The following is a 22,567-nucleotide window of genomic DNA, read 5'->3' on the forward strand; positions in this document are numbered from 1 at the left end:
CATTCATTTATCTTTAAGACCTGCTATTCCCCCTTCACCCCCATAGTAACACTCAACACCATTCTGCACAACTCAGTCGTTCTGTTGATGAAATCTTCATTTGTGCCTTTGTAACTTCTGCAGTTAGTTATTCCATTGAATTCCTGACTGGCCTCTCGTCTTTTCCGCTTCATAAACCTGAACTGATCCAAAACTCTTGCCCTCATCCTAACTCACCTCAAGTCCCATTCACCCATCAGCCCTGCTCTGCTCATCTACTTCGACTTCAACTTAGTCACCAGATCATTTTCAAATCCCCACCGTAACCTTACTACCTCTTATCCCAGTAACCTCTTCCAGTCTTAAAGTCCCCCAAGATCTCTGTTCTCCCCCCCAATTCTGGCCTGTTGCACATTCCAGGTTTCAATTATTCTACCTTTCAAGCGAACAAATCACTCAACATTGGATTTCCTCCACAAAATCTCTTTTCCTCTTCAAATGTCTACCATCTTTCACTATACTTACTAACATTTAGCGTTTTGACGACATTTTGATCATCTCATGCGATGGGTGACAACTTTGTTTTATAGCACCTCTGTGAAACATGTTGAAGGACTAAATTAGGTGCAAAATAAATACAATGTTGTTGGAGTATGTATGCAGAGCAGGAGAAAGAGGAAGAAACCTTTCCAAAATATTGCCATATTCCTGCCTTACCGCTTGTTTTTTGTTTCTCATTTTAGGAGAGCTTTCTGAGGTTATAATTGTGATTCAGGTCACATCGGCAGTCTTTACCTTGCAGTAAATTAGTGTTATTGATCTTTGTTTGTGATTGATAAGGTACTGCACAGGATGCTGCTAAATAACATTAGAGCCCAAGGAGTTAGGTGCAAGGTGCCTGGTCAGCTAAAGGATTGGCTAACTGACACAGCACAAAGTACGGATAAATAAATCTTTTTCAGGATGGCAGCCGGTGACCAGTGGCGTTCCGCAGGGATCAGTTGGAACCACAGCTGTTCATGTTATACTTTACCAATCTGGATGAACAAACTGAGGGCATTGGTGCTAGGTTTGCACAAAGACAGCTAGAGAGGCAGGTTGTGTTGAAGAAGCAGAGAGGCTGCAGAGGGACTTGGATAGACTAGGCGAGTGGGCAAAGAAATGGCAGATGGAAAGTTGGAAATGTGCATTATATACTTTGAATATACTATATATTCTTGGAGTATTGTGTTCAGTTTTGGTCAGCTTGTTATAGGAAGAGTGCAGAAGAAATTTACAAGAATGTTGTCAGGACTCCAGGGTCTGAGTTATGTGGAGAGATTGGAGACAACAAAGGACATTTACAAAATTATGAGGGGCATGGATAGGGTAAATAGGCAAAGTCTTTTCCCTGGGGTCAGGGAGTCCAGAACTAGAGGGCATAGGTTTAGGGTGAGAGAGGGGAAAGATATAAAAGAGACCTATGGGTAACTTTTTCACGCAGAGGGTGGTATGTATGTGGAATGAGCTGCCAGAGGAAGTGGTGGAGGCTGGTACAATTGCAACATTTAAGAGGTATTTGGATGGGTATATGAATAGGAAGGGTTTGGAGGGATATGGGTCAGGTGCTGGCAGGTGGGACGAGATTGGGTTGGGATATCTGGTCGGCATGGACGGGTTGGACTGAAGGGTCTGTTTCCATGCTGTACATCTCTATGACTCTATGACTATGACTCAAAGAAGACTGAGGGGTGGGGGGGTGGGGAGGGGAGTCTAACAGAAGTGTATAAGGTCATGAAAGGCATGGATAGAGTGAAATGCACTCAAATCTTTTTCCCAGGTTTGGGGAATTGAAGACTGGAGGCCATCAGGTTAAGGTTAGAGGGGAAAGAATAAAAGGGAATGTGAAGGGCAACGCTTTTACACAGAGGGTGGTACACATATGGAATGAGCTGCCAGTGGAAGTGGTTGAGGTGGGTACATTAACATTTAAAAGACATTTGGATAAATACATAGATAGGAAAAGTTTAGAAGGTTATAGGCCAAGTGCAGGGAAATGGGGTTAGCGTGGATGGACATTTTGGTCGGCAGGGACCGGTTTGGGCCGAAGGGCCTGTCGCCATGCTGTAGGACACAATGACTTTGGTCGGAAGATTAGAGACATAGACTATTTTTTAAAATGGGGAAACACTTCAGAAATCTGAAGTGCAAAGAGACTGGGGTGACTAGTTCAGGATGCTCTTAAGGTAACATGCAGTTTCGGATGGCACTTAGGAAGGAAAGTGTAATGTTAGCATTCATTTCAAGAGAAGTTGGCCTGGGTGGTGGGGGTGTGGGGAGTGGGGACGTGGGAATGGAGAGAAGGTGGTGTGCGTGGGGGGTTGCAGGGGGGCGGGGGGGATGTAGGTAGGTGGCGGGGAGGAGGGGATATCAGCAACAGTGTGAGCCAGAAGGAGGCACTATCCCATGCACTCATGACAATGATGCTGCTGGAGGCTGAAAAATGGCGACACAACAGCAGGGGTGCGGCTCCAGACTGTGGCTGGGGCCCATGTACTTGACGGCAGAGGTAACGGTGTTGTGGCGGCGTGTACGGGAACTCAGGACACCTGAGTGTTTGCAGATTGAGGATCTTTCTGGCAGTGAGAAGTCACGGTGGAGGAGGGGTATATTTCCTTTTCTTTTATTTCTGTTACTGTTTTGGAATCCTGTCTTTTGTATACTAAGATGGTGCCAGAGAATGGTGACTTTGTGCACTTTTCACTGTGCTCCTGTGTTCAAGGATATGTGACAATAAAATCTAAATCTAGAGTAGAGATGTACTGCTGGAGGCCCTGTTGGGCCGCATTTGGAATATTGTGAGCAACTTTGAGCCCCACATCTACGGAAGGATGTGCAGACATTGGAGGGCGACTAGAGAAGGTTTACAAGAATTATCTTAGAAATGAAGGGCTTGTCATATGAGGAGCAGTTGAGGACTCTGGGTGTATACTCGATGGCATTTAGGATGAGGGAGAGCTGATTGAAACGTACAGAATACCAAGAGGTTTGAATAGACATGGAGAAGACTTTTTCACAAATAGGAGAGACGAGGAGCCAAGGGCACAGCCTCAGAGTGAGAAGACCCTTTAGAACTGAGATGAAGAGGAATGCCTTCATCCAGAGGCCGGTTAATTTGTGGAACTGATTTGTACAGAAGGATGTGGAGGTCAAGTCATTGGAAGTATTTAAGGCAGAGGTAAATAGAATCTTGATTAGTAAAGGGACCAAGAGTTAGAGGGGGAATGCAGGGGAATGGAGTTAAGAAACGTATCGGCCGTGATTGACAGGTGGAACAGATTCAATAGGCTGAATGGACTAATGCTGCTGTTGTAGTCTTACTGAATGATGATTTGAACTTAGTGTTTGATCATAAAGCTTTATAAATTTATCATAGCGCGTTGTAATTTCATCTTATGATTTACAGTCACAAAGCTCATGGTGTTTTTTCATAGGCAGAATTTGAGTGTATTAATCCAAAGAAGAAACAGAAAAAGAAAAATTACAAAAACTCAGGAATAGTGAGTTTTAAATTATGCCAGGTAAGAAATATTGATCCTTATTTAATTAAGTTGTTTTATTCTGACTATAATAAAAATTTGTTTCAGTTGAGTTTCTTTCTCATCTGTCCAATTAATTTCTGTTTCATTGTCTCTGTGATTCTCTTGCTATCTCTCTCCTTTCTTACACTCTGTTGTGTCACTCCCATTATTCTCAGTTTGCTAGTTTATGCTTGAAGTCTCAGCTGCTGCTTACTTTCCAGTTTTAATCCCAGCAGTGCCACTGGCCTCACTAGCTCTGTTTCTTGTTGCTGTACTTTCATAAATTCTGCAGCATTGAGTCAGCAGCTTAGTTTTTATGCCAGCAACCAATCTATTTAGCAAATACACTATATGCACTTTTATTCTATATTCTTTCCCAAGTTGTGGAGCATTGCTGGCAAGGCCAGCTTTGTTGCTCATGCTGAATTACTCTTGAATAGAGTGGCTTGTTCAGAGGGCAATAAAGAGTCACCCATATTGCATCTGGAGTCACATGCAGGGTAAACCAGGTAGGCTTGGCAGAGTTCCTTCACTAAACAACATTGGTGAACAATTTTTAAAATCACAATTGGTGATAATTTCATGGCATTATTATTGAGCTTTTTAATTTCAGATATTTTTAACTGAATTTAAAATCTACCAGCTACCAAGGTAACAATTGATCCCAGGACCTCAACCTGGGTCCCTAGATATAGCTCTAAGAAACATGAGAAAAATTGTCCCCAAAAAGCTCAGCTACTGCTGATGTTTAAATGTGGACCTCTCCTGTTGACTGTCCTGTTCAGATTTGGGACAAGGCTCATTTCTGCCTCCCTAACCATTGATTCCTGTCACTGTTTTCCCTGTCAAAATTTTGAGCCAATGGCTACACATCTGCAACTTCTGTCAGGCCTCTCACCTATTCAGAACTCGATCTTTAATCTGTGGCTCATTCTCCAATCATTCAGTTTCTCATCCACTGCATCCCCATTCTTCCTGGTACATGACTCTGGAAATAGATTTTGTGATATTTAAACACAAATTAAAAGTTTGTTTTACAGTTCCATCTTTTTGAAGCTGAGTTTTACAATAGGACAGTGTGTCGGAGTGACAGGAGTAATGCATGAAATGCTTGGAGAAAACTGATAGTTTCCCCTCTCATGCTGCAACCGTCAAAGTGACAATCCCTGCCATGCAGCAGTTTGCTTTGTGACTGCAGTTTTTGCCAGAGAAAATGGTGCTGAATTTAATGAACTAATTGTTCTGTGTTTTTTGACTTCAAATACAGAGAAAGTATCTTAGAGACTGATAACTTATTTTGCTGCTAAATTATCAGAGAAAAAGAATTGAAATTTTGGGAAATATTGTATGATGTAAGGCTAGAATTAAAATACAAAGGCCAGTATCCCATCATTAAGTCACCCTTTATTTGCATGTAAGAGAGTCCTTAGCATTGATTCTGCTCCTTCAGAGCTACCTCTGAGTGAACAGGATGACTGACATCTGTCAGCCAGAGCCCCCGAGATGGGACCAGATTAACAGCCCCAATCAGGAGCTCATTATATAAGGTATACCTGGCTGATCTCGTTACAATCATTCTAACCCTCTGAGTCAAAGACAGGCTGGTTCTTCTTTTTTGTGAATATATACGTTCTCCTAGGGCATTTTAGCACCGGATCAGGTTCCTCCAACATTGCTTCTGATACAGATGATGTGCAACACGCTGTAGCACGCCTTCTGCACCTGGAGTGTTTCAAATGGAATTCATTCTCTTCTTCAGGCAGAAGGGATCAAGGTAGCAACATCTGTGTCCATCTCAGATAATGAGGTATCTCAACGCTTAACAGATGGGGAGAACCCACAGGTTCTGGAACATTTGGAAAGGCAGTAGATGAGCTAAAGAGTCACATTAGCTCCCACACCGTTTGCAAGTTTGCAGCTTTCATATGGTCCATGTGCTTGTTCAGGACTGAAGCACCCACCTGAACTTTATATGTCACTGGACCTGACATCACATCAACCTAACTCTTTCCTACACCAAACTGCATCCCTTGAAGTAAACTCTCTCATTTAGCAGATTCTTATTTTCAGCATTGGTGTTCCTGATGCTGTTTCACCTTTCCCCCAAGGTCTGACAAGTTCAGCATTAATCTGGTGCAGAGGCTTCTCCCCATTGGCAACTCTGCTGGAGTTGCATAAAGGGTGGTCTTATAATCAAATAAGAACCAGGAGAGGTTGTTATCTAGTGAAACTTTAAATTGTTTCTTTAAGCCTGCCTTCAAAGTTTGGACTGCTCGTTCTGCCCGACCATTGGATGATGGATGGTAAGGAGCTGTCCTTATATGATGAATACAATATGACTTCAGAAAATACTCAAATTCCCTGCTGGTAAACGATCGCCCATTATCTGTGACTGACACTTCCAGGTGTCCGTATATTGCAAAAGATCTGCATAGATTTTTCATCCTCCCCATGTTTGATGAATGAGTCCTATGCACATCCATCAACTTTGAGGGGTGCCCACAATGACTAAGAACATTGAGCCCATGGAAGGATCTGCTTGGTCGACATGTAACTGAGTCCAGGGTTTAACTGGCCCTTGTTGACACTCTGGGCACTGCCCCACCAATGCAGCTATGTCTGCATCCAGTCCAGACATAACTTCTCGCCCACATCTTCATTTTGGAAACCCCTGGTGGAGTTCAGTCAGCGTCTGGAAGCAACCTTTGCTCAGGACAATCATGCTTCATAATAGTATGCTGTATGATCTGGTCTCTTTGGGTCCAAAATGGTTTCAATTCTGGTTGCGACAACCTTTGGTTTGCCCCATCACCACTAGCTGTTTCAGTTTTTCAAGGACTAGATCTTTCTGCATCCAAAGTCTGACCTTGTTAGCTGTGACTGGAAGTGTGTCCAGAAAATTTAAAACCATTACACCCATGGTGTATCTGCCAGTGGGAGGTGGCTCAATGCATCCGCATTTGCTACTTGTCTCCCGAATGGTGTTCCAAACTGTAATTATGCGTACTCAGCATTAGAGCCCATCGTTGAATTCGGTCAGAAGCTATCAGTGGCACAGTGGCACGTCCTTGTTCTCTTTAAGTAGGTCTAGCAGTAGTTAATGGTTTGTTATTATTACAAAGTTATGTCTTTAAAGGTATTCGTGGAACTCCCTGACTCCGACTATGACCGCCACACCTTCCTTTTCTATCTGGGCGTATTTACACACTACATTAGCCAAAGTTATGGATGTATATGCTATTGGGCCTTCCTCTCCATTGGGTCACCTTTGAGCTAATGTTATCTTGATGCTGTATAGGGAGGTATCACATGCAAAACCAGATTTCATTTGGGGATCACAGTGTGCCATAATCTTAGAGATGATAGGTGTTTCTTCAAGTCAGAGCTTTCAGAGAAGTGGTTGCAAAACCATTTACAAGGCTGACCCCTTTAAGAGTCGATGCATAGGCGCCAGGTTAGATGTAAGGTTATGTATGAACTTTCCATATCATTTCTAAGCCAAAATAAAGACCTAAGATCGATACAGAATGGGAACCAGGGCACCTTTTGATCGCCCTTACCTTATCTTTCAACAAATGTACCCAGTCTTGTTGATTCCATAGCCCAAGTAAATCACTTGGGTTGCCTGGATCACACATTTTTCACTTGTATGCCTGCCTGAGAGAAACTAAGGTCAAAGGATTATGTCCCAAGTTCTCCAAGTGTTCCTTATTCCTTCTCTGGAATTAGCATGTCATCTAGATAAATGGCAATCTGGGTAGACCTTGTAAACTGTTCTCCATCGTTTACTGAAAAATGTCAAGGCATTTGGATGATACCTGCAAATGGGAATCCCTTATACTGGTATAAACCCTAATGGGAATTAATTGTAGCATGCTTCTGAGAACTCTCATCTCACCCCAATTGCAAGTACGCATGGCCCATGTCCACTTTATGTAGGACAGCCCCCTGCATATAAATCCTCAGTTCAGGATACATCCTGAGTGAGCCTATGTAATTGTCTTCACTCAAGTGGTATTCCTTAAGTTCAGACTGGTAAGGATGTTCACTTCCATCAGAATCTCCTACAGCTCACATGCTCCCCTTGCCACACTTTCCAATGATAAAGCCAGATGTAGTGCCTGTTTGAATTCCAGTTGCACTTCAACTAGTAGTCACTTTTGCATGGTTACATCATTAATCCCACCAAATGGTGTCTCATCATCTCATTAAGGGTTAAACCAAAGTCACATTGCCTCTGCCAGTCATCTTATCTCATTAAAACTCCTGGTACAGATTTCCCTGGTTCTCAAATTACTGAGTAACTCTTTCTGGTCGGCATAGGTGAGTTGGACCGAACGGTCTGTTTCCATGCTGTACATCTCAAAGACTATGACTATGATAGCACCACAGAATTAGAGAAAGCTTGGGATTGTGATATTCCTTAACTAAGTCCATCAACTCTTGAAAGGTTTTAGTATCTGGTGCCTCAAGGAAAGTTAAGCTCCTAATAACTGGAAAAGCTGCTGGTCCACAAGCTGCCAGGAAAGTTACTCGTTGCTTTTCATCTGCCCCCGGAAAAAAAAATGCATTCTTTCCACATATTGAGCCTAGTTTTTGTCAGGTTCGAAGGAGTTCAAGCTTCTCAGATAACAGCATGATACCAGAAATGCTTACCCCAACACAAAGGCAACTGTTGCAAGCAAATTTCTTTAGAATTGTGCTTTTCTTTCATCATCACTGAACTAACTCCATAGAAGCCAGTATCCCATTACCAAGTCACCCTTTATTTGCACATGGAGAGTCATTGATACTGATCCAGCTCCCTCAGAGTGAGCAGGGTGTCTGACACTCCTGTTTATACCTGTCAGCCAGGGCTCCCTGATTGGACAAGATTAACATCCTCAGTCAGGCAGCCCATATTCTATTAGGTTCACCTGCCTGACCTCTTTACAATCCCTACATTTGGGAGTTGGGACATTAGAATTTGTTTGTGAACAGTGAAATATTGATAGTACTAGGTGACTAGTGTGACCACTGTTTGCTTCATTTATAGGGAAAAACAGAGACAGCTATAACACTGGGGAAAGAGCTAATCAATGGATTATATTTCGATTGCTCTAACAAAGAATTAGTAGAACCATGATAGGCAGAATGGCAATCTTGATTACTGTAATCCTCAATATAGTTTCTAATTCTACATGCTGTTTTTTTATAAACTCCTGTACTTAATATTTGTCTTTCTTTAATTTTTGCTGCCAATATTTGATCCAAAGCTGGCGTTTTTGTTTATGTCCTCCTTTGTTGGCTTTCATGTGTTTTAAGTATGCCACTATTGTCTATCTTGCTCTTGTCTTTTGATTTCTTTCCTACCCATGCTGCGGTTTCTTGTCATTTCGCTATGGCTAAATTATTTTAATTTTGATGCTAGTGTCGGTATTTTTCCTGCTTCATCTAATTCCAAAAACTCATCAGAATGGACATAACCACTGTGGATTCCTAGAGATCTATTATTTGAGGGATGGGGAAATGAGAAGCATCTAACTGCGGTGGGGGTTAGTCCTGGCAATGTTCTGACAAAGAGTCACTGGATTCGAAATGTTAATTCTGGTTTTCCCCAGTATTAGTGCTGACAGACCACCTGAGCTTTTCCAACACTAACTGTTTTTCTTACGTTAGGACCTGGATTTAACACAACAGGCTTCTACATCTCAAATGGATACATGGAAAGTTTGTATTGATTATTTGCAACTGGAAAATTGATGAATAGATATTACAGCTGCATAAATAAATATGTCTTTTTTCTTTCTGGAAACATGAATAAACATGTGTCCACTTTAATAAAACCCAGTTTTATTTCAAAATTTAATTGTAAGTTTTTTGCCTGTTAGTGCATGGGAGAGGTGGGGCTTAAAATGTTGTATAATGGTGCTGACTTCCTCTAGAAAATCTGAAATAAGACAACATTTTTGAAAGAACTAAAACAATGTTTAATTTGCAGATTGTGAAAGAGTACACTTTCCTGGATTACATCATGGGTGGCTGTCAGCTGAACTTTATTGTGAGTAAAACATCCTCTTTGGCTTTGGCTGTTTTAGTTCTCTAAATAAAATTTATTGAAGTATTATATACAAATCCAATTAATATTTGAAAGAATATGAGCTGTTATTAGAGTAGCACTTACATTTTTTTTCAAATTTCTTTTATATTTTTGGTCTTTTATTTCTGTGTACCCAGCCTTTTGGGGACCAGCTCATTATTCTGCCATGACTTTCTTTTCTGTATGATACAATGTCATAAAAATTAATCTGTAAGTAAAGTTATCTTCCAAGCAAGAAGCTTACTGAGAAGGTAGATTATCTGTTATAAATATAGCATGAATCTTGATTTAAAGTAATGTTGGTCCAGCAAAACAAACAGTAAATGAACATCATTTTTTTTTCTTCAATGTTAATGTTAAATAGAGAAGCATTTTTCATTTTCTATAATTTTTAAATATTAGAAATATTCGTGAATGCACCCTTAGTTCTGACCATAAATGTTCTTGTGTTACTTAAGTCCAGTTTGTTTGGATAGATGTTAATCCAAGTGTCTGCATGCCACATTTCTCTCCAATAGTATTCCACAAATGTTTCAATGTTTATGATTTGCAGGTTGGAATTGACTTTACTGCATCAAATGGTGATCCACGCACACCCAATTCTCTACATTTTATAGCTCCTAATGGATTTAATGAATACCTGATGGCCATCTGGTCTATTGGGATAATCATTCAAGACTATGATACGTAATGCTTTAATTTATCTTTTGTGAATTTAATGTTCTATTTCAGAATTTAATGTTCTATTTCAATGAATCCTCAAAACCACATTAAAAACTCAATTTCCATGTGAAAATAAAAGCTTTATGATACATATTCCTAAAAGTAGGCATAATATTGCCTCCAGTATCTATCTAATGCTAGTCAGATTTATTTTGAAAGTCTTTTTTGTGGAAATATAACACTCAACCAGAGTTTTGTGAGGGTCAAGATTTTACATTGGTCTGTGCTTTTGTAATAGCAGTAAGATCTGGTTAAACAGTTTTTTTTCTATTGCCATTAAAAGTTAGACTCTGTCTTTGCCATCTGTAAAGCATATTGTAGAATGACCATACAGGCCCAGTATTGCCTTGGAAACTAACATACAATCATTTGCACACCACAGTTAGTTATCTGTTTGCTAATTGCTTGAGTATTTATTACGTGCCGCTGCTGCAATAATTTATCCTTTAGGAATTGACAGGTAAATATCTAATTATGGTTTTATATTTACAGAGACAAATTATTCCCAGCATTTGGATTCGGTGCAAAACTGCCTCCAGCCTGGCAGGTAACAAAGGACCATTCATCAAAAAATGTATTCAAATGCCTTATTTGTGTACACAAATCATTTCATGCAGTGACATTTTTCCTGTAGGTATCACATGAGTTTCCCCTTAACTTCAACCCTGAAAACCCGTTTTGTGCAGGTATGAAACATCTGTTCATTTAGTAATATAACTTCACTGAAGTGGTTGGGATAGTGTGGTTACTGTGGTTCCAGTTAAGATTTTAAGTGTTTTGTGACATTATGTAGCTTACTAAGGGCAACCCCCACATCAAAATGTTTGCATCCTAGTGAAAGGATATATTTTACAAACTCCATTCCTAATAAGTTATAAATACCCTGCTGTACATCATTATGAGATCTTGATAAGTAGAAGCAGGAGTAGGCTATTTGAGCCATCAAGCTTACTTCGCCATTTAGTAAAGTCATGTTTGAACTGATTAAGGCCTTAATACCACTTTTATGCCAACCTCTCCATATCCCTGACCCTCTTATGGATCAACTATCTGTCAAACTTAGCCTAGACTATTTTCAGTGATTCAGTCTCGATTGTTCTCCATATTGTATTCCATTTCATTTTTCACTGTGTGATTAGTTACTTTGGTTAAGTAATTATCAGCTCATAATGTATCTCTCATGATAAAGCATGATGGAGTAACTCTCCTCAATCTAGCATCATATGGGGTGACAATAACTTTATTTAAAATTCGTCACTGCTTGGATTCTGTAGGGGTCCAAGGGATAGCTGATGCCTACCGCAACTGTCTTCCTCAAGTTCAGTTGTATGGACCCACAAACTTTTCTCCAATAATAAACCACGTGGGAAGATTTGCAGCTGCAGCAGCACAGCAGCATAAAGCTTCAGTAAGTGCTTTTACATATACACTTGAAATAAAGCAGCTTTGAAAGAAAGTAGTTCATTATACCATTATGCCAGTGAGAATCATATATGCAAAACTGGAATGGTAAGTGGTAACACAACTGTTTAGGTTTTAAAAAGCTGTTGATAACAAAGGATTAAAATTTTTGGTCATGGGTGGACTGTTTGAAATTTGAAACTGTATTACAATTTTGTGAAGGCAAACAGTCCTAGATATAATTTTTCATTTGTTGAAGACACGGCTTCTTACTGGTGTGTAGTTTTATGTAAAAAGTGAGGTCTGCAGATGCTGGAGATCAGAGCTGAAAATGTGTTGCTGGTTAAAGCACAGCAGGTCAGGCAGCATCCAAGGAATAGGAAATTCGACGCTTCGGCCCAGAGCCCTTCATCAGGAACAGGGAATAGCCTCCGTACCTGAAATAAAAGCAAGGTACTGCAGGTGTTGGAAATCTGAAACAAGCACAAGGAATGCCGGACAAACTGAGCAGATCTTGCAGCATCTGTGAAGAGCGAAATAGAGTTAATATTTCAAATCTGGCAAGACTCTTCTTCAGAACTCCGATGTTTGTTTCTGTTTTTATTTACAGGTGCTTTCTGACCCACAAAGTGTTTCCATCATTTTTTTGTTGTATTTTATTTCATAACTAATGGTCAATTTTCATTCGTCCATGGCTACACATTTTCCTACAATTCTTGATGATTAGGAGAATGATCCTAATGCCTCTAACAAATAGATGATTGCTTTTGTCCTTATTTCTTGGAGAATAATTATGGATTAATTTCCAGTGCAGATATATTGAACTTGAAACTTTTTTGCTTTGTGTGGTGATAATTTAAAAACAACTTTGACTCCTGGTAGAGTCATTAGAGATATTATTTAACTATATGTTGAGAGACACTTTGTTATAGAGTCTACCACGCTCTCTCTCACATCCCAGTTAGTTTGACAATTTTAAATCTTAATTTTCACGTTTCATTGAAATGTTTTATAGTTCATTTGTCTTCATTTGTCTTAGCACTTGAATTGCATATCTTTGCCAATAACTAGGCCTATACTGTAGATATCCTTTACATGTTCTCATTTGCCCTATGAAATTTTGTTATTATTGTTCACACTGTCTAAGTCTACCTATTATACCTTCTTGTCTGCTCCCTTATCACATCAAGGGTATTAGTCAACTTTGTGAAGGTTGTTGTTTAACTTCCATTCTTAGCTGGGTTGACACAGAACTGACTACATATCTCATCGTGCGCATGGACTTGGCTACATTTATCATCTTGCTTAGGTTAGCTATTCATAGCTACATTTTGTCTATTCTAAAATTACTAATGTGTGTTTAAATATCAATCATCAATTTTTCAGATAGTCTTACTTTAGTCTGTGTGACTATGTTCTGCATTAGGAACAGTACATTTATTTGTGAGGCCAGAATAACTCTTGACCTTCTTTACAATTTTGATGCTTTTTACAAACATCACATAACTGCTGAAGTAGTTGACAATCGCTGAAAGTGCTCATTATTCTATTCTAGTGTTCTATTTATATATTCAGAATGAACTTTGGTGGCTGAAGATTTTATGTAAATCTACTTTACTTTTGGTTTACCATTTAGTTACCTAATGAACGTATTAGCATATTACTTGATTTTAAATGAAATGAAATACAAAGCTCAGCAAAGATAATAAAATCAGTTTCAACATGGTAGTTGGTATGTGAAGAAATCTCCATCAAGCTGTTTTATGATCTTTGTAACCACGCTGTTCCTTAAGCTATGCTTTGTGTTCGATCTTAACAAGCAAATCAATTTGCTGTGTGTGATTTTAATAAATTACTTATTGTAGGGTTATTATCTTGACAGCAATATTTCATCCTGTTGATCATCACGGATGGCGTGATAACGGATTTAGATGAAACAAGACAGGCCATCGTGAATGCTTCTAAGTTGCCGATGTCCATCATTATTATTGGTGTTGGTGGAGCAGATTTTAGTACTATGGAATTTCTGGATGGTGATAATGGTGTTCTCAGATCACCCACCGGAGAAGTAGCAATCCGGGATATTGTCCAGTTTGTGCCATTTAGAAAGTTTCAAAATGTAAGTATGTAATAGTGTACACCAATTATATTTATGAATCTTGCTTCACAGCTTGGAAATAAACAAGTATTGGACTAGACAAATCTTTTAAAATTTTGTAAAATCTTAAATGACATTCACAAAGGTTTTAAGATTTTAAAATTGAAAGTTGATGAATTGAGAAAACTATACTGTGCCGCTGGGATTTCTTGGGATGTAGAAAGAAGCAGATCTTAAAATTTTCTTCGTAATGCCTCTAACAAATAGATGATGTGATATAAGGTGCAAGCAACTGAATTGCTTGTATCTAAGTGGTCCATTTAAGCATGCCTGTCTATGTAATGGGGAAGGATTTTGTTCTAACTACTTTTACCTTGTGTGGATAGTGTAAATGTGGTATATCACGGCAATGTAGTAAAGTTTGAGTCATGAATTGAATACAGCTGGTAAAGGGATTATTCTTAAATGCTAGTGTAAGATGACATCAAAATATTATCAGGCCAAAATTGTTGATGTTGTGGCATCTTTGAATAGCTCTTAGTAAGTTGGCACCATAAGTCGATTGCGCCAGTTTATGTATGTTAGAAGTCCAAAAACAGACATTTAGTATGAGGCTGCAAAACGTGCATGAAACACAATACCTGAAAAGATGTAATTTTGTTGCTGCAGCAAATCATTGAAATAAAATTTCTTTTATTACCATAGAATAGAACAGTATGGCTCAAAGTTTCCACTTGTGTGTAATTGAGGTGTATTTTTGATACTGGAAAGCCAAAGTAGCACCACAAGATATCCTCTGACCTCAGTTAACCTTGTGGATATGGGCCATTGAATTAATTTTGGATAAGACTCAGGTTTCTATTATGCACCTAACAGCTAATGCAGTGAAGATTAATAAGACTTCTAGCAGTTTTGAATCAGGAAACTATCCAGGATTACCAGTTTTTGAAATTAAACCTTCCTCATTCTGATGCTGTAGCATTGCTGGATGCCGTGGTAAACAACCCATTGACGGAAAGAATGTTTGTTGATGCATTGTTTTTGTTGAAAAATTCAATAAGTTCACTTTGTGTAAGAGTCTATATAGTGAGCATCCTCTGTCAGTTCCAGTCGGAAATTCAGTGCTGTACATTCCTTATTTAGAGTGTGCCTCCCTGTTTCATGTTCTGTATTTATTCCAGTTTCACCCAGATGATAATGGAATGAAGAAGCTCCAACCAGTGTTTTTGTATTGTTCTGATTTGGTAGAATGCTTTTGAATACGAAAAAGTCTACTTGTCAAGATAATTGAGTTCAGCCAGACAATGTTCTGAAAGTTATTGGCTAGGAGTTTCTGTTTCTAGGCTCATCAGAATATAACTCCTTGTCCGTTCAGTTAAATCACTGGTTGGTGAGCAAAAAGCAAAAATATTCATCCATTCTCACAAATGTAGTATATTCCAAACAGGACGGGGATGAGGTGTACTTCATTGTTAGCATCATATATATGAAATAAACAGAAATTGTTATCACTGGTAAGTGGATCAGTAACCAAAGGATGAAGATTTAACATAATTGGCAAAAGGATTAGAGATGAAACAACAAGTTATCAGCTGGAATGCCTTTCCTAGAAAGGTTATGGAAGTAATTTATACAACACAATATAATGTAACGCAGGAACAGGCTATTCAGCCCGCCGTCTGTGCTGATTCCTACTGCTTATTTACACCTGCTACTTATTGCCCATGCATGGTATCTATCCCTCTGTTTGCCTCACGTTCATTGTCTATCAAGATACGCTTTAAATGTTGCTAATGTGCCTGCTTCCACCACCTCCAGTGGTAGTGCATTCCAGGCATCCACCACCCTCTGATAAAACATATTCCCCGCATTTCGCCCCTAAACTTTCCCATCTCACCTTGAACCTGTGCCCTCTTGTAGTTGACTTTTCCACTCTGGGCGGAAAAAGACTTTCATTATCCACCCTATCTAAGCCTTTCATAATTTTGTAGACCTCTATCAGGTCACTCCTCAGCAACCGTCTTTCCAGTGAAAACAATCCAAGTTTATCCAACCCCTCTTCATAACTAAAACTTTCAATAGAAACTTGAAGGAGAAAAATTGCAAAGTTATACTGGAAGAACACAGGGTGGGACTACACAGTTCTTTCAAGCTACCACAATGGGCTGAATGACTTCTGTGTTGTATGATTCTATAAAAACACTGCAGATTACACAACATTACATATATATTTTAATGATGATTTACTGTTTGTTGTTCACATCGTTGTTGGCTTTTAGGTGATAATGCTCTCATTTCATTCAACAGGCACCCAAAGAAGTTCTTGCACAAAGCGTACTGGCTGAATTACCTCAGCAAGTGATGTCCTACTTCAACACTTACAAACTCAGTCCTCCAAATGAGCCAAGTCCCTAAATATCTGAGTGTTTGATCTGATTTCAGTCATGATCTACAAATATGTTCACTGGAGTGCAAACATGTTCATTACTACCAGTGTTAGCCACTAAGATTTTTAAATGAAAGATTTTATATAAAAATGTTTACGAATCTAAATTTAATTACATGTTAATATTTTGAATAACCTTGATAAAACAAAATAATCACACTTGTCAAGGTTTAATTAATTAGCATGATTCTACATTATATTGTTACTCAATGAAATAACAGTTTATTAAGTGCCTAGTTTGTGGCATCTCTTGTATCCTTAGTCCGTTACACGCCCAGTCCTTTGAGTTGTTCCTGTTCTGTTGAAAAGTTAAATCAGTCTATTTTATAAATACTGAAGGTGACTTTCAGATGTTATTTTATACTCCAGTATTGCAGTGTTTTTTTAAATTGTACTACACTTTTATGAATTATTCTGCAGATGCTTTATTTTGAAATTTTATAATTTTCTGTTGGAAAATGTTCAATTTTGAATTGTTAGACTGGGGCCAAATACTCAAATATGAAATAGCTGCTGTTACTAAGTAATTGAGAATGGCTAGTGTTTTTACTTTAAGGCACCATTATATTATTTAATTGTGAAAAAAAGTTGAATAAAGACTTTAAAGACCTGTTCAAGGATATATCCAGTCTGTGTACTTAATGCAATGATCAAATCTCTCTTTCAATAGCATATTTTTGAAGTATAAAGTATACTATGTTGTTCACTTCAACTTTAACAGTTTAGAAACAGAACATAAGTACAAAATTATAACTTGAATTTAAATTAATCGTGAAGTAACGAACAAACATTCTTAAATATATTGCTGAAGTTATCGTCATGTATTTGTGTTTCGATTAAATATAACTTTCACAGCATTTATCCATCCCTATTGCCTTATAAATTCAACTGCTCAGTTAAATGTTTCCAAATTCAATACAACAATTTTGAAATGTACATGATTATTACTGTGTAAAATATTACAAATTAAGATATTTGAAGATGTTATGATAACGGGATTAGGTTTTGTACGAATGTAATTATTTCAGTTCTTTTAAACATAATTCATAATTCAGGAGTCAATCTCAGGTATTCTACCCATTTCAGAGTAGTATCGTAGAACAAACACACACACAATGTTATTTACTAATAAATAAATCACATCTTTTAAATGCAAAAGTTGCCTTTATTGTACATGCTCATGTAAAATTCATAAAATTCACATGGGTACTCTTTTAGCGGGATTGACATACATGTGCAATTTGGGTTTAAAAATGACTGCAGCAATGGAATAATGTAAAACTGAGCAACACCAAAGAACTACTTTTAATTTACCATTAGTCCAAGTTTCCTGTGTAGTAATTTGATTGACCAAAGCTGTACACAAAGCCCAGGTTTGAACTGAATGTCACTCAGGCAAGGAAATAGTGGAGACATTTACAATAATAGCTTACCAGCTCACAGTGTACATTATCATATAAAATTTTATCATGATTTATCAACACCAGTCCATTATTTTGTCCTACACTTATAGCAAGTCAATTTGGGTCAGTTGTTTGTGCCTTTGGTTCTCTATTCCCTGCTCCTTCATGGATGATTTCTGCAATTGTTATCCTTACTGTTATGGTGCGCTCCTGTGGATGAGACCTGCCTCTGCCCTGTAAACATTCCCAGTTTTGCTGAGCTTATTACTGAACTGTTTTGGCACATAACCCATCCTTGGAGTTGTATTGAAATGTTTCTGTGCAGTTGTAAATGAGGATAGTGGCAGTGCTGGAAAGCTGCAGAGATTTCTTGTCACTGTCACAATTTTGGTCAACCTGTGGAGGATCCTTGCACTATTGTAATATAGTTCATGAATTTTAAGCATTCATTTGTTGGAGTTATTGGGGAGACAGTTAGTATTCCCACAATGCTACCGTAACCAATGTCGTATTGACTTCCAGTTCTGAAATCACTGCTGCCCGGCTGGAAAGATAGGTTGGCCACTATCCTAATTAACATGGTTCAATTATTTCCATGACTAATTACTTTGGAAAGTAGTTAGTGATTTGTTCAGTCATGACAAGTGCTTCTCCGTCTCTTCTCTTTCCTATTCACACAGATGCAAGTATAACTAATCATTATTACCTTGTAAGCTCCTCAGCACTTAGGCAAATAACCTGTTTTTCCAGGTGTCACACCTTATCCCCTACTTCGCCACCTCATTCTGCCTCTACTTCCATGTCATGCATGATCTACTGCTTCCTAATTTCTTGTCTCAGTCCATGCAGTTAATTTCACAGCACTCGCAAAAGGTTTAACTCTCGCTGTTTGGGATCCAACTTCCTCTCTACCAGTCACAACATGCTCTGACAATATCATCACTTTTCTGGTTATTAGCTCATATGGAGTTAATCTGATTGTTGTACTGCTTTTGCCCTGAGTCCTGTTAACATACTAGGCAACAGATCTGTCTAGACCCATCCTGGATGGCTTTAGCTCTTTAATGTCCTATTCATTCCTCTAAGAACCATGAGATCTGTAAATGGCAGAAGCTGTAAGACTTTTGATTGATTGTCACCAATTTAGAAACCGTCTTTAATTGCTTTTCCTGTAAAATATGGTCTCCCAGATCTGAATCCATCTGTACTTATGTTCACTATCAGGGACTACCTCACTTACTGTTTCTCAAGCAATAGTTGTAGTTAATGATCTCTTGTGAGATAAACTTCCATTCACCTCATAAAGTGATCCATAATGTCCAAACTTTCACTGACTTAGTGGACAGGTCCAGTGAAATCTATTTGTAACTACTCCCATGGTTTCTTTAGCCAGGATTAGTGTGACATATGGATTTTGACTTTTTTACACTTCGCTGTTGGGACAATGGTAATGCTGGATTGCTCACCCCTAGTTGCCCTTGAGAAGTTGGTGGTGAGCTGCCTTCTTGAACTGCTATGGTTCATGTGCTGGAGGCAGACCAACAATGTCATTAATGAGAGAATTCCAGGATTTTGACCCATTGACATTGAAGGAGGGGTAATTTATTTCCAAATCAGAGTGGTGAGTGGCTTGGAGGGAATTTGCAAATGATGGTGTTCCCAATTATCTGCTGCCCTTGTCCTTCTAGATGACAGTGATTATAGGTTTGAAATGAGCTGTCTAAGGATTAATGGTGAATTTCTGCAGTGCATCTTATAGATGGTATTCACTGCTGTTACTGAGTACTTGTGATGGACGGAGTGGATTTTGTGGATGCCGTGCCAATCAAGTGGGCTGTTTTGTCCTGGGTGGCGTTAAGCTGCTTCAGTGTTGTTGAAGCCACACCCATCCAGGCAAGTACAGAATATTCCATCACTCTCCTGACTTCTGGACAGGCTTTGGGGATTCAGGAAGTGAATTACTTGCTGCTGGATTCCAAGCCTCTGACCTGCTCTTGTATTCATGTGTTCCGTTCAATTTCTGGTTGTTGGTAACCCCCAAGATGTTGATGGTGGGGGGCTCGGTGATGGTACCATCATTGAATGTCAAGGGGCAGTTGTTAGGTCGTCTCTTATTGGTGATGGTCATTACCTAGCATTTGTATGGCCTGAATGTTACTTGCCACTTGTTAGCCCAAGCCTGGGTACTGTTCATATCCAATTGCATTTGAGGCGTTGACCACTTCAGTATCTGAGGAGTCATGAATGCAATCATCAGTGAACGTTCCCAGTTCTAACCTAATGATGGAAGGAAAGTCATCGATGAAGCAGCCGAAGATGGTTGAGCCTAAGACACCACCTTGAAGAACACTTGTAGCAATGTTCTGGAGCTGAGATGACTGATTTCCAACAACCACAGCCACTTTCCTATGTGCCAGATAAGACACTAATCGGAGAGTTTGTCCACTGATACCCAATGATTCCAGTTTTACTAGGGCTCCTGGATGCCACACTTCATCAAAAACAACCTTGATGTCAAGACTATCACAGTGAGCAAACTTACATCCAGAACTCTTACTTCACGGGTTTTGAGAAGATTTGTAGCTTGGATTGAGGTTCTGGATGGAAGTTTGCTCTGGATGTAAGCTGGAAGGCTCATTTTCAGACATTTTGCCACCATACTAGGCAACGTCCGGTGAAGCACTGGTGGCATGACTCACGTTTTATTTATGTTTTTAGGTTTTGTTTGGTTGGTGATGTCATTTCCTGTTTCTCGGGGTGGTAAATGGAATTCAAATCAATGTGTTTGTTGATAGAGTTCCAGTTGTGATGCCATGCTTCTAGGAATTCTCATGCATGTCTCTGTTCATCCTAGGATGGATGTGTTGTCCCAGTCGAAGTAGTGTCCTTCCTCATCTGTATGTAAAGATACTAGTGAGAGTGAGTCATGCCTTTTTGTGGCTAGTTGATGTTCATGTATTCTGGTGTCTAGTTTTCTGCCTGTTTGTCCAATGTAGTGTTTGTTACAGTTCTTGCAAGGTATTTTGTGAATGACATTAGTTTTATTTGTTATCTGTATAGGGTCTTTCAAGTTCATTAGCTGCTGGTTTAGTGTGTTGGTGGATTTGTGGGCTACCATGTTGCCAAGAGGTCTAAGTAGTCTGGCAGTCATTTCTGAGATGTCTTTGATGTAGGGGAAAGTGGCTAGGGTTTCTGGACATCACCAGTGCTTCACCGGCGGCTCACTGATGATGTTACCTAGTATGGTGAGGAAACATCTGAAAACGAACCTTCCAGCTTAGTGAGCAAACTTACATCCAGAGCTCTTACTTCACTTCTGGGATTCAACTCTTTTGTCCATGTTTGAACCAAAACTATAGTGAAGTCAGGAGCAGAGTGGCTCTGACAGAACCCAAACTGGGTCTCAGTGAGCAGATAATGGCTGAGCAGGTGCTGCTTGATAGTACTGTTGATGACATCTTCCATCATATCTTTGCAGTATCCAGTGCCTCCAACCATTTCTTGTTGTCATGTGAAGTGAATTGAATTGGCTGAAGACTGGCATCTGTGATGCTGGAGTCCTCTGAAGAGAGCGAAGATTGTTGCAAGTGCTTCAGCCTCATCTTTTGTATTGATGTGCTGGGTTCTCATCATTGAGGACAAGAATATTTGTCCTCTGGTGAGTTGTTTAATTGTTTACCACAATTCAAGATAATATGGCAGCACTGTAGAGCTTAAATATGATCCAGATTATTTGTGGGATCACTTAGTTCTGTCTATTAATTTTTGCTTATGCTATTTAGAATGCAGGTAATTCTGTTTTGGACTTCACCAGGTTGTCATCTCAATTTTAGATATGCCCTGTGTCCTCCTGACACATCTGACTCGCTTCATTGAGCCAGGTTGATCCCTTGAGTCTATTGTAATGGTAGGTTTGGGTCTGTGCCAGGCCATAAGATTGAAGATTGTATTCGAGTACAGTTCTGCTCCTGCTGATGGCCCACAACACTCACGGAAGCCCAGTCTTTAGTTGGTAGATCTGTTCAGAGTCTATATCATTTATCACCGTGGTAGTGCCACAAAACGGGATGGAAAATACTATAAAGGTAATGAAATTTATTTCCTTATAAACTTCATTTACATAAAGAATGTGCAATGGTTACTCTTACTGATACTGTCATGGATACGAGCACTGTAGCCAGTTTTTGGTAAAGTGCAAGTTAAGAATGTTATTCCTTCTTTTGATTCCCCCACAAACTGCTGCAGACCCAGTCTAGTAGCTATGACTTTTAGGACCCAACCAGTTCAATCAATAGTGCTGCTGCCAAATCAACCTTGGTGTTGAAAATTGAAGTCTCCCACCTAGTGTACATTTTGATCTTTGCCACTCTCTATGATGCCTCAAGCTTAATAATAAGGCGTTTAAAATGAAAGCAAACCAGCTAACTCAAAATCACAATTATTTAAATTTGGAATAATTTTTAAGTTGTAAAATGTCAAAAAGAATTTAGCAATGGACATTTGAAAATCTGGGTGATATCTAAGTGTAAACAATAAACATGCAGGAGATGTTAATGCCTAGAATCAAATGGAAATGTTTGATTTCAGTTTTGAGAATAATGAACGTGTATTTTACTGTAGATTCTCAAAGACTCGGGAATGAGAACGAATGGTAATAATGAGATGTCTCAGACAGAAGAGAAGATAGAAATGATTCTGATGAAGAGTCGTCAAACTTGAAATGTTAACTCTGTTTTCTTCCTGAAGATGCTCCATCTGCAGTTTGTTTTTGTTTGTGATGGCAGTGGTTAATTTGTGTTGGATTTAAAACTTGTAGTCATTTATCATTATATAATTTAATTGAATTACCAAATGTCAGGATTAAATAGCAAAAGGAAA

General features: G+C 39.0%; 1 protein-coding gene across 1 annotated transcript in view; it reads left to right on the plus strand.

The window, feature by feature from the left end:
* LOC132815012 (copine-3-like) overlaps window positions 1-16,915 on the plus strand; it is a 48,525-nt gene extending 31,610 nt beyond the window's left edge. The window contains exons 9-16 of the mRNA XM_060823640.1: window positions 3,453-3,539; window positions 9,520-9,579; window positions 10,172-10,305; window positions 10,834-10,888; window positions 10,976-11,027; window positions 11,616-11,749; window positions 13,625-13,861; window positions 16,148-16,915. Coding sequence (XP_060679623.1) covers window positions 3,453-3,539; window positions 9,520-9,579; window positions 10,172-10,305; window positions 10,834-10,888; window positions 10,976-11,027; window positions 11,616-11,749; window positions 13,625-13,861; window positions 16,148-16,255 — 867 coding nt within the window. The 3' untranslated portion in view covers window positions 16,256-16,915. The remainder of the gene's footprint in view (window positions 1-3,452; window positions 3,540-9,519; window positions 9,580-10,171; window positions 10,306-10,833; window positions 10,889-10,975; window positions 11,028-11,615; window positions 11,750-13,624; window positions 13,862-16,147) is intronic.
* Window positions 16,916-22,567: the final 5,652 nt, after the last annotated feature.

This window comes from Hemiscyllium ocellatum, chromosome 4 (genome assembly GCF_020745735.1).
Source record: "Hemiscyllium ocellatum isolate sHemOce1 chromosome 4, sHemOce1.pat.X.cur, whole genome shotgun sequence".
Lineage (NCBI taxonomy): Eukaryota > Metazoa > Chordata > Chondrichthyes > Orectolobiformes > Hemiscylliidae > Hemiscyllium > Hemiscyllium ocellatum.